Source organism: Carettochelys insculpta, chromosome 18 (genome assembly GCF_033958435.1).
Source record: "Carettochelys insculpta isolate YL-2023 chromosome 18, ASM3395843v1, whole genome shotgun sequence".
Lineage (NCBI taxonomy): Eukaryota > Metazoa > Chordata > Testudines > Carettochelyidae > Carettochelys > Carettochelys insculpta.
The window spans coordinates 4,327,303-4,339,380 of record NC_134154.1 but is presented as its reverse complement, the minus strand read 5'-3'; the positions used below and the strand labels follow the sequence as shown (position 1 = coordinate 4,339,380).

Below are 12,078 nucleotides of genomic sequence, written 5' to 3'. Positions count from 1 at the left end.
ATCCTTTAATGCCAGCCACAGGGTTGAAGGACTTGCACTATCATTAACACTCCCGCCATTTCCGAGGAACACAAACCATAACCTATAGGTTAAAAGCTTGCGCCGAGGAGGGGCTCGGCCGCTAGCACCTGCTACTGCCCCCCCCGGAACACCATCGCCAGGCTCAAAACAGGGGCGGAGAAAGAGGGCTGTTAAGAGTCAGGACAAGGCTCGCAGTCCCCGGAGCAGGGCGGAAGGCCGAAACAGCTGTGCGCTAAGTTTGGGGAAGGGAGAAAGCCAGACTGGAGCTGGGGGCTCCCTGGACAAGTGCTCTCGCCTGCCTGCCCGCCCCCCCGCGAGTATCCCAGCTACTTTAGCACGTGCAGAGTTACGGAGGCGCCGGGAGTGTGCAATGCTGAGCTGTGATTGGTCCTTACAGGAAAATGGGCAGGGTGTTGCGCGGAAGTGACAGGGTTCCAATCAACCGACAGGTTGGGGATTGGCCTGTGACAGTAAAGAGGCAGTGCTTCCAGAGGTGGGCGGGGCTGTGATTGGCCTACGTCAGGGAAGGGGCGGTGCGGAGTGTGGCTCGGGGCGGGCTCTGGTGGTCCCCACGCCCCGGTCCAGGTGCGGCATGACCCACCCCGCGCTCCGTAGAGGCTGACGTCATATGTGCTGGTGAGGTCTGGAGACCTGGTTGTAGGCGTGGGGGCGCTTTGGTTGCGCGCCGTGCTGAGGGGAGCCCGCCCGCCGGGGCGATGGACGAGCCGCCAGGTGAGGGACTGCGGGGGGGCGCTCCGGTTTCTGTGCTGCCTAGGCCCCGCCTCGGGATCGCGGAGCCGCTTTTCCCGTCTGGCTGTGCTGGTCCGGCTGCCTGTAGGGCGCGGTTCCGCGGAGTCTCCTGCTTGCCGGGCCCGCCCCGCCTCGTCGGCACAGGTGCTGCCCGCGGCGACAGGAGCTAGCGGGGAGCTGGATCTGTTGCTCTGCGCCCCTGGGGCTCTTTTCACTCTCCATGTGTCTTTAGAGCCCCTGCCCTGGGGTCGGGATATCGCCCCCCAGGGCCGGGCATAGACCTCTCTCTCCCCTGTTCCCTTTCTGCTACCGTCAGGGTGTGTATAGTCTCTCTCTCCGAGCGCTCTGGCACGGCTGCCTCCACTCTGCAGTCGGGGTGTGTAGTGCCTCCCTGCAGTCCTGGCAGTAATCTCTTTGCTCACACGCTCCCTAGTGGCCACACGCTTTCTTTATGTCGTGGTGCACGGGGACACCCAGCCCATCGGCATGAGTGTTGAGCTATGTCGATATATATATATTTTTATTTTCCCCTGTTGCGGTCGGGTGGGAGGGACTGGTTTAGGCTGTGCTTTGCCAGCAGGGTGCAGACAGCAGGGCGCAGGCATGGATACATGGTGTCCAGAAGTCACTTGAAAACCCAACTGAAGCGCAGCTCCTTTTACCACTGCACACATCATAGCTGACATGTAAGTTCAGCATGACTCTGCTCCTCTCCATTGGTGACTGTAGATATTTTTATATTCTTCAGTCTCTTGCATCCTTTTCTGGGCAATGAAGCTTGGTAATCAACTGAGACATTTAGAGTCTTTCACATGAAGCAACATTGATGCTGAATCTTTTATGTTTTGTTTTCTTCATTAGCTATTGCACCTACCTCTTGATCTTAAATATTGTAACAGTTTTCCGAAGTTTTGATGAAAATTTCTGCAGAATTTTCTGAGCTGTTCTGTAGGCATAGTGACTTTCTGGTCATTCAGACCCATCTGATGTAGATTTTATTGGTCTTGCAGTCCATATAGCAAGCTTGAAGGAGAGAATAAAATTCAGTGGTGACTCACACCGTGAACTGCATTCCTGTTCTGGAGCTCCCCAAAAGTGACATTTTCTTTCTCTGTATAAGCCTCCAGACTAATCTGGTTTTGGCTGTCTCTTTATGTCTGATTTCTCTTTATGCAGAGACTTGCATTCCCAGACATGCAAAATCCCAATAGGGTCCTTTGTTACTGAGGTTCAGGCCTGGCCTTACTCACTTTGAGATATTCCATTGTAGCTAGTTGCTACCATCTTTCTAGCTGAGGCTTAGTCTGTCTGATATCTGCAGAGGGTATACTGCTAAGTAATGAGGCATTTCCTTTGCTCATTCACCGCAGGGGCATTCTTGTTGTCCTGGTGGAATTTGAGTTGAATGACATACTTTACCGATTACATACTTATGTTGTCTTTTCATCCTCACTGTTTCTCTTGAATACCTATGTCAAGAAGGGGTGGTTTCACCTAAATACAGAATTTTTCACTTGCTTTCCAAAACTGTTGTGTGGTCTGGACGCTGCAATGCAACAGCTATTGCACATTACTAGGAATGAGGTGATTCCTGAGAACTTAGGTGAATTTGTAAAGTGTTATATGATGCTTCTGGATGGCTGTTAACAAACAGCACTGCAGTAAGTTGTGCATTAAAATGCTGTGGAGCAAACACTGTTTTGTACATTCTGTTGCATGCTTATGACACTAGAGGAAGCTATCAGAGAGGTAGTCATGTTTAATCTGTATCTTCAGGAAAAACAGGAAGTCTTGTGGCACCTTAGAGACTAACATATTTTGGAAAATAAGCTTTCATGGGCAAAGACCTGCTTCATTAGACGCATGAATGGGGGGGGCGGTTCAAAGGGGTATTTAAAGAGTGGGGTCCTAGTGAAAGGGAGGGCCAGAGCTAACAAGGTCTATTCGGTCAGGGTGGAAATGGCCCATTATCAGTAGTATGTGGCAAAAGAGGAAAAAACATGTCAAATAAGTTGGGGGAATGTGGCCCATTGTCAGAATCTTATGTGGAGGTGTTAACACCCAAAGCAGCAAAGCTGCTTTTGTAAGGGGCCAGCCATTCCCAGCCTCTGTTTAATATCTGGTTGATGAAGTCAAATTTGCGAATAAATTGCAGCTCAGATTTCTCTCTCAACTTGATTTTTGAAATTTCTTTGTTTTAGGAGTGCTACTTTTAAGTCTGTTACTGAGTGTCCAGGGAGATTGAAGTATTCTCTCACAAGTTTTTGTATATTACCATTCCTGATGTCTGATTTATGTCCATTTATTCTTTTATGTAGAAACATCTAGTTTGGCCAATGTAAACTGCAGAGGGGCATTGCTGGCAAATGATGGTGTATATGATATTGGTAGATGTGCAGGTAAAGGAGCACCTGATGGTATGGTTGACAGGTCGTGTGATGACATCACTGGTGTAGATATGTGAGCAGAGTTGGCAGCAGGTTTATGTCAGGGATTGGTTCCAGGTTTAGAGTTACTGTGTTGTGATCTATAGTTGCTGGTGAGAATTTGTTTAAGGTTGGCAGGCTTTCTGTAGGCGAGGACAGGCCTGGCTCCCAAGGTCTACGAGAGTGAAGGATCATTGTCCAGGATGGGTTGCAGATCCCTGATGATGCATTGGAGAGGCCTTAGCTGGGGGCTGTATGCGATGGCCAGTGGCGTTCTCTTGTTTTCCTTGCAAGGCCTGTCTTGTAGCAAAGGAAGCTGAATGTAAACAAGCAGTGTTTTCTGCATGGAGACTGTTTTAGCCAACAGGAAGGCAGGAGGTTTAGAATTAGTTCATTTAGTAAGTCTAATTCTTGTATGTATAGTTGAGTGGTTTAGCTCACTGTTCTCGTGTAAATTCTCAGGCAGGCACATGGGTTCAGGGATTCACCCTCTAGTCTAGAAAGTGCTTCAGGCTTATTGGAAACTGAAACCTGTGTTCCTATACTAAGTGAATGAATCAGAGTCTGTGACCTTCTGCATATTTCTCTTGAGTTTTGCATCAACCTCACATCTGTGGATAAGGTCATCTGGAGTGTAATATTTCTAAGTAGCAGGAAGGGGTAAAGCAGTTTATGGCATTGAGCCAAAATTAATTGGAGGAATAATTTGCTACATATGTTGTTTAAATGAGTTTGATTCAATTTGTAAGGCAGGTGTCAGTTATACCAACACGCTTCCCCCCCTCTTTTTTTTCCTTGTCTGTGACTTGAGTTACCTCATTGCTACTTCAAAAAGTTTAGGTGTGTGTACATATTATTGATCTCTGCACTGGAGTGAGAGACTTGAGATGTCCTATCTCTTGCAGTTTCCTGTCTCTCTTTACAAATGCTGAGAATGAGACCAGGAAACATGAAATATCTGAGACTATTTAGTGAAGCCATAAGTGACTGAGAGAGAGGTTCTTCAGTGACAGATTTTTCTTACAGGTTCTTGAGGAGAGGACCTAGAACAATGTTAATCATTACCGAAGTCTAATGGTTTATAGAATCAGGCTTTTCTTCTCATCTTGGCTGCACTCCATTTTGGTGCCATGCTCTGTGTTTTGTACTCTTCCAGATTCTCTGCTCTACTCATCTGCTTCCACGTAGTGCAGCAGAAACTGCTAGTTCTGGAGCTGCTGTGAATGCACAGTTTCTTAATGCTCCTTGGTAAGTTGTTGACCTTTTCATGTGCAGTGTGTAGGATGCGCTATGTCCACGTGTCTCTGGCAGGTTAGCTTGACCTCTCATATCTGGTGAGTGCTTTGTGGTGATGGAAAGTTCCCTAACTGTTCGGTGGGATCCAAAGAACAGGAGTAAAAGTGCAGCTGAGTTATCTTGTCCAGTATGGACTCAGTGAAGAGCTCCACACTGCTTCCTAAAAGCATATCAGGGTGGGTACGTTGGAACAGTTCAGTCTCCTTTATAATCCCCACTGAGTTTTCAGGAGTGCCGCTGTTGAGACTTGGGAGGTTTTTAATGCTGACCCTGTTTAGCGAACTGCAGACCAGTGTCAGGCTTCTGCTTTTGTGCTTCTAGTCATCCTTTGAACCATTCCCTGAGGTGGGATTTTGCCGAGTGCAGCACCAAGGTGACTGTTCTCCAAAGCGTAAAGGAGAAGTTGGGCATTTCCAGGGCCCCGTTGCAACTATTGTGCTTGGATTGTCCTTTCAGGCCTTCTAGTGAAGAGTAGGAATCCTGCAGTGTGTGTGGGGGGTGTGTGTGTTTTTTTGATACCCAAGATCTAGATCTCAGGTGCAGTGTCCTGCAGATTTGCAAAACAAAGCCTGTATGTAAATGCATGCTCATCCTAGTTTCAAGCCCTCTGAGTCCGTCAGAGGTGATTTAGTGAAAAGTCTGGGACTGGTGGTTCCTGAGTGAAATCTTTGCTTTTGTATCTTGAGCAAACAAACCTGTAGCTCGCAAGAGGCCCCCCACCACCAAAAAAACCCAAAAAACTAACCCACTAAGCAAAAATTCCAGTTCCTTGGCCACTCTTATGAATGCACAGTGTGGTAGCAATGGAAAGACATTTGAAAATGCCTTTGGCTCCTCAGGGAGCCATTGCCTGTGTCAGAGCTGTTACATGCCCAGTTCTGATTTGCTGCAGTTGTGCAGTGCTAGCAGGTGACCCCAAATAGAAGCAATCTCTTGTTACATGTGGTTTAGGGAGGAGTTTTGGTGGTGTTGACTAAGCTACAGTCAGGCTTTCCTCTTCTCTGAAAACTGCCTGCTCATAAATTGAAAGTTTGGCCTTCCTACATGTATGCTTCCTTTAATCAGTGCTGAGTGCATTCTCTGTGCAGCCTCAATTGAACAAAACTCTGGATAGGAAAAAAGGAGAATTTTGGCAACTCTTCAGTTGTGTGAAGGCCTTCTACCATCTTGGCCCACCTACATCTTTTCACTCGCTTCCCAATCCTCTTTGTAATTAAAGATCCATAGACTTTGAGGCCAGAAGTGACCATCAGGATCATGTAGTCTGACCTCTGTCCATAGCAGACCACAGAACCTCCCCCATCATCTCCTCAGTTTACCTCATTCCTAACTTAGTACCTCTGTTGTACTGTCCATTATACTTGAAAGTAGTCTTTCTTCATATGGCAAGCATCCTCTGCCATACTTAAAATCCTTGTGTTTTCAAAGCTTGTAAACTCCCTGGGAACTTATCAAATCTGTGTGAAGTATCATGGCAATTGTAGTAGAAACCTTAAAATTCTCCTACCAAGCTCAAATTGCTTCGGAAGAGTTGGCGATGCCAGGAAACAGTAGATCTGTAGTAATAGTTCCTGTTTTCCAAAATCCTATTGCTGCTTTCAAGTGGAATTGCCATTAGACCAGGGATGAGCAAACTTTTCTGTGTCAAGCCCCACTTTTTGTACCTCCAACTAGTGCGCGCGCACACCCATCTAATGTAATCCAAACAGATGGAAATTTCAGTTACATTTGTATGAATAAAGCCCCCTTTCAACATATGTAAGAAAATAAGCATGTAGAACGTACAGACTTTGTTAATTGATATATAGATGTGAATACATGTACAGTACATAAACTAGTAACCTATTTTAACATTTTAATGAGGTGGATGAGTCTTAGAAGCAGCAGCTGATAGTGCTGTGCCCCCCTTATAAAATTTTATTCCCCCTCCAACGGGGTCCACCTCCACTTTGCACACCCTTGCATTAGACCATATAAATATTTTATAGTAAGGACGGAGCTCTTTCTCTCAGGATATTAGAGAAACACAGTATGGGTGAGGTAGTATCTTTTTGCTGGACTGACTTCTGTTGGTGGAAGAGACCAACGTCAATTCCTGAAGAAGAGCTCTCTGTGACTCAACGTTTTTTCTTTCCCCAACAGAGTTCGGTCCAACAAAGATCTCAACCATTTTGTCTTTATGGTAATGTGTGAGCTGACTGGCAGTCAAGGCTGTTCTCCTGTAAATAAATCTTTGTTCTCCGTCATCTCCTTTTCTTTCTTTCCTAGGAAATCCAGTTAATTAGATGAGTTAGTATAAATTTTCTGAGCCATCAGCGGGGAGTAAATTTCTGTACTAGCCTAGCTGAGATACTGAATCTGTCTCTTTACTTTTGTGCATGCAATCAAGGCAACCAAGTGTGACTGCTTGATTTGTTTTGCTAGTAGTCTTGCTTTATAATGCAGCAGAGCGCAGTGACATTAAAGAGCAGGATGCAAATTTAAAAAAAAAAAAACTCGTACAATTGTATTTCAACTCCAGTTGAAAATGCCCCTTTTCCTAGTCTTGGGTGTCAGAGAGAGACATAAGCATTTTATTTTCTGTCCCTGGAGCTGTTGACATTGAAGATGTAACCCCAGGATTGTTCTAACAGAAGTTACAGGAATTCTTGCTGGATAGCGTGAAGGGAGCTTATGCTCTTTAGTAGCCAGTCTAATAACCCTCTGCTTTTGTGTGCAGGTGAAGAGATTTGGAGATGTCCGGGCTGTGGGGACAGCATTGCTGCTGGTCAACGACTGTACAGAACTGTTAATGAAGCTTGGCACAGTTCCTGTTTCCGGTATGTTAAAATTAGCCTTTTTTTAAAACTTTACCTATTCCCAATATTCATCCACCAACGTGTTTAGCCTGTGTGGTGGTTTAAATTGGCTGCAGTATTTTAAGCATAAAAGTGGCAGTAACTCAGGAAGATCTTACAGAATGATCACTTACTCTTGCTCACTACTAGATTCTGATGCTGGTGTAGCATTTTGAATCTAGGCAACAATTCTAAGAGCCATTTGAAACAATCTGGAGAAGTGTTGCTTACTCATTTGTATGACACACAGGAGTAAAGATTAAGATAAAAATGAAAGGTCTGAATTTGTAGTGGTAGCAGTTAAGTGAGAGGCTGCATGTTTCTCTTCAGCCACATCCCAAGGTAGTGCCCAGTGAACTAGGTCAGTGGTGTCCACTAGGAATGCAAAGATTGCCTCAGTTATGGTTGTCGTCCTTCTGTATTTGCCACAGCACTATCCCCGCTCTAAATAAATGCCCTCCTCGTCCCCCAGAGTCAGGCTCTTCCAGTCCCCCACTCCAAATAAATGCCCTCCCCAAGAGCCAGGCATCCCCATTCTAAACCAATGCCGGGGTCGCTGGAGCCACCACACACTTCTCCCACCAAGCACTGGGGCCTGTGCGCAGAGTAGGCAGGCAGCACTCCTTGTGTGTGGCTCTAGCTGGAATTACCACTCTGCGGTGTGGCGAGTGGCAAACATATGGACACTGCGCAACTAGGGTGAGGCAGTTTGAGCGTCCCCAGCATGCTCTCTGCCATACGTATATGGCCTGAAAGAGAGACTGGGGCTATGGGGAGAGGTGCAGAGAGGTCCTGAGTTCCTCGGACATACTTGCTCTCTGGCACTGGTGCTTTGCTAGCAGCAGTGTGAAGAATCCTTTGAAATCTCTGCTCCTTGGCAGGCGGATTTCATGCATGTAATCTCTTTTGTGGGGAGGGCTAGCTCAGTGGTTTGAGCATTGGCCTGTTAAACCCAGGGTTGTGAGTTCAGCCCTTGAGGGGGCCATTTAGGGATCTGGGGCAAATAGGGTTTGTTTGTGTTTTCCTCCCTTTGTGTCAGGGATGGTGCTTGGTTCCCCAAGTGGGCAGGGGACTGGACTCAATGACCTCCCAAGGTCCCTTCCAGTTCTAAGAAATGTTTTATGAATAATGTATCAGTTACATTTTCTAAGGGGTCCTGATTCTGAATGCCTGCTGCCTCCCTTGACTTCAGTGTGGAGAGCAGTTGCGTAACAGCTGTTAAGTATCTAAAAGATCTAACTTTCATTTTTGCCTTTCCCCTTCCTCCTTGCTTATTTTGACTGTGCCCAGTGAAAGGTGGGCTCAGGAACTGAGTGATACATGCCAGAAGTGACTACTGTACTGTTCTTTAAAGGTTGTTGGAGTAACAATCCAATATTCTAGTTACTGCTGTCTAGAAAAACATGAGAGGCTGCCAAAATATTTTTAATTCTGGCAGTTGATAATTTTATTCCTATTTGGATTAATGTCTCCTCTGCCAGCTTGCAATTAGTGGAAACTAATGTATAATACTAATAAATATCACTGAAAATCCTCTCTCTCCAGTGTTAGGGCATTTGACAATGTTGTCACAGGGTGCCAGACAATAAACATGAGAACTCCTCCTCTTTTCCCATACTCAGAAACAACCTTGGGCTTACACACTCAGGCTTCCTCTTGCTCAGCCCGTGCCAATTTTGTACCAGTAGTCAAACTCAGATGTTCATGATATGGAGCAGCCTCTTCCTACTGCTTGTAGGGCTCTATTGAAGTAAACAAACTCTGAATACAGGTTTTAGTTTACACTTGTCTAGGTGCTTTTTTGCTGTGTGACCTTTCAGGCTACAGTGCAAGGTCTGGGGCAGATTTCAAGCACTGCAGCAGCAAATGGACTTGAGAATATGATGGGAACCACATGGACTTGTAGTGGGCAGATGGACAGTCAAATCCTGCCCTTAGTGATGCCCGTGCAGCTTGTATGGCCTTCAGTGGAGCTGCGCAAGTGTGAGTGAGGGTAGGATGTAATGTTTGTGCTCAGGCCCACTGAAAGGGGAGAGGGCAAAGTGGGCAACTGCCTTTTGGGGCCTGGTGATTCAAAAGGACCTGGGGTTCCCAGTTGCTGCACCTGGAGCAGTGGGCCCTTGAAATAGCTACTGGCACTGCAGGCAGAGCACTCGGAGGTACTAAGGGCTGGCTTCCATTTAGGAGCTATCTCAGTATTTCTTCAAGCTTCCTGTCCCTTCCAAGACCCCCTTTCCCAGAGGCCCAGCAGTTCTGTCCACCTCCCTCTGTGCATTACCTTGCATTTCCTAGTGAAGAGTAATCATACCATGCTGGCAGAAGATGCTAAACTTTGTTGTCCCGTGACATGCATGAAATCGCCTGGTCTGATACTGTGCATCCCTTACTGCCTTGTGCCCTTGTCTGGCAACAACTCTTATGTAACCCTTCTGTTAATGCCAGATGCCTGCCAGAAGGGCCGGGTTCAACTCTTGTGGGGTTTCCCTATCAAGGATACAATCAACCGGCTCGAACCCCCCACCCAGTGGCCTGGGACAATTTCACCCCCGTGCTGGGTGCCTGTAAGGCGGTTCTCCCCCCCCACCTCGCAAGCACAGAGTCTGAGATAGAAGTGGCTTGTTTAATGACCGTAACCTACCCCAAGGTTACAGCGACAGATGCAGTATATCTCAGCACAGAAGAGACAAAACCCCTTTTACCCAGATACCATCCCCATATGCAGTAGAACCCAGTCTCTTGCTGGGGCTCTTGGCCCTTTTCCACACACACACAGTTACAGGGTGTACCCTCTGCGGTGCAGTCCCAAACTCAAAGCCCACAGATACATCACCAGGGCAATACTAGCTGTCCACTTGTCTGTAGCCTCCCCTTGCTGTCACCAGCCGTCTGCCAGTCGCTGTTGTCCGCCGCCGCTGCTCCTACTGGCCGCCTGCTGGTTGCCGCCGCCGCTCCTACTGGCTGCCTGCTGTTGTCCGCTGGTCCTAACCCCACTGCTTGGGATTGCCCTAAGGCAGAACCCAGTGATTTCAGCTCTGTGTGGCCTCAGCTGCCACTCTGTGATTTCAGCTCTTGGTATCTCTAGTGTGGGGTTTCCCAAACACCCTAGTATCCAGCTCTATCTTTTTAACAGGTGGGGAGGGTTAGTCAAGCCAGGCTTATAGCTATATGGCCAAGGCATAGGCAGGGCCAAGGCACTCAGCAAGCTGGCTCAACCCATACTCTCCCCTTGCTCTCTCACAATGCTTTAATCCAGGGAGCCCTGTGTAATCAATGTCTTACACAGCTAAGGCGACTGCCCTGTCCCCCACAACAACCCAGAGCATTGGTGAGATCTCACAACTCCCACCTTAAATGTCAGCTTAAATTGTGATTTTACAACTACATGTTTACAATAGACCAAATCTCATGGCTTACTTGCTACCCATTAGGCTTTGCCTGAAAAGGTATCACACATGCACACCTTTTGCATTCTCATGCAGATGACCTCTGGGAGACTCATTCCTCCCAGCCTTCAGCAGCACTGCATTCCTTCTGCCACATTCCCTACACTTGATTAAGCTACTGTGCTGCACACTCTGAGAGAAACTATAATAAAGGAAACTGCCCGTCCCTTTTCTCTTGTTCCAGGGTGGGGTTGTCAACTAAAACAACAAATCTCAGGTTTGGCTGACTCACCCTTTCTTTTCTGGCTCTTCAGCTTAGCATGTCAGTAATCTTGTGCTTAATAGCCCAATGCCAAACTTTAAATGGCTTCTGTTGGTAGGAAGCCTCTGGTAGTTAAGGGTTCCAGCAGCTCTTGTGGAGAGTTGTTTACAGGCTTCCTGTGGATTAGCTGACTTTTTTTTGCCTGGCACATAATTTTCATAATGCAGATTGGCACCTCTCCAGGTGTTAGCTTTGTTTTGTTGTTAGTCAGGCTAGTGTTCTGATCACACGTTAAGCTGGTGGTGGCTGACCTGCATGCATCTCTGAGGATTTAAACCATGGCAGCTTGCTTCCTTTCTTGATTAGTGTCCACTGCCTGTGGCCATGGATTCTGCATCTTCTCTGTGGCTGTAGAGGAAAGTGATAAATTCCTATTTGACACATACCTTGGACTTCTTAAATTGTCTGACTAGCTATTACTTTGGCTTTAATTTATTGCATTATTCAGTTATTCAGAGGCACGTGACATGATGTCTGCAGAGGGGACTGGTAAGAGGGCATCCTGGGGGAGACACTCCCCCCACCCCCAGCCATGTGACTCCTCCTCAGCCCTGGCAAGGGCAGATACCCGTCCCTGGTATCTAAAGTGCCACTTGAAAACATTTCAGAATGTGTCTCTTCCCTCCCCTTGCTCTGGCTCCATCCCATCTCTTCCCTCAGATGAGGAGGGCTGGGGGTCTGTCACTGGCAGCAGAGGTCCAGCTGTTTCCACACGCAGCAGCAGCAGGGGAGGCAGAGCAAGGTGGCCCAGGCTCACTCTGCTCCCTCCCTGGCCACTTTGCTCCACTTCCTGCTGGTGGGGGGGTGTTCCTGCCTCTCCCCCGGAGCAGTGCCAGGAGAGCAAGACAAACTGTGGCTGCCTTGCTTTGCTGCTTACGCTGTTGCAGTGCATGGTATGAGGGGGAAGCAGAAACCTGTTGAGGATGCCACAGTCCCTCTTCACTGCCCCCCTTATCCCCCCTCACCTTTACATTTGGGATGCAGGTGACCCCCTAAGGGTCACCCATCCATGAATGTCAGGGCAGACATCCACAGCTCATTTT

The 12,078-nt window shown here is 47.4% G+C and overlaps 1 protein-coding gene across 1 annotated transcript in view; it reads left to right on the top strand.

Annotated features, from left to right (window-relative positions):
* Positions 1 to 632: 632 nt before the first annotated feature.
* Positions 633 to 12,078, top strand: part of LIMK2 (LIM domain kinase 2) — a 43,924-nt gene continuing 32,478 nt past the window's right edge. The window contains exons 1-2 of the mRNA XM_075012848.1: positions 633 to 753; positions 7,213 to 7,312. Of these exons, the coding sequence (XP_074868949.1) occupies positions 738 to 753; positions 7,213 to 7,312 (116 nt within the window). The 5' untranslated portion in view covers positions 633 to 737. The remainder of the gene's footprint in view (positions 754 to 7,212; positions 7,313 to 12,078) is intronic.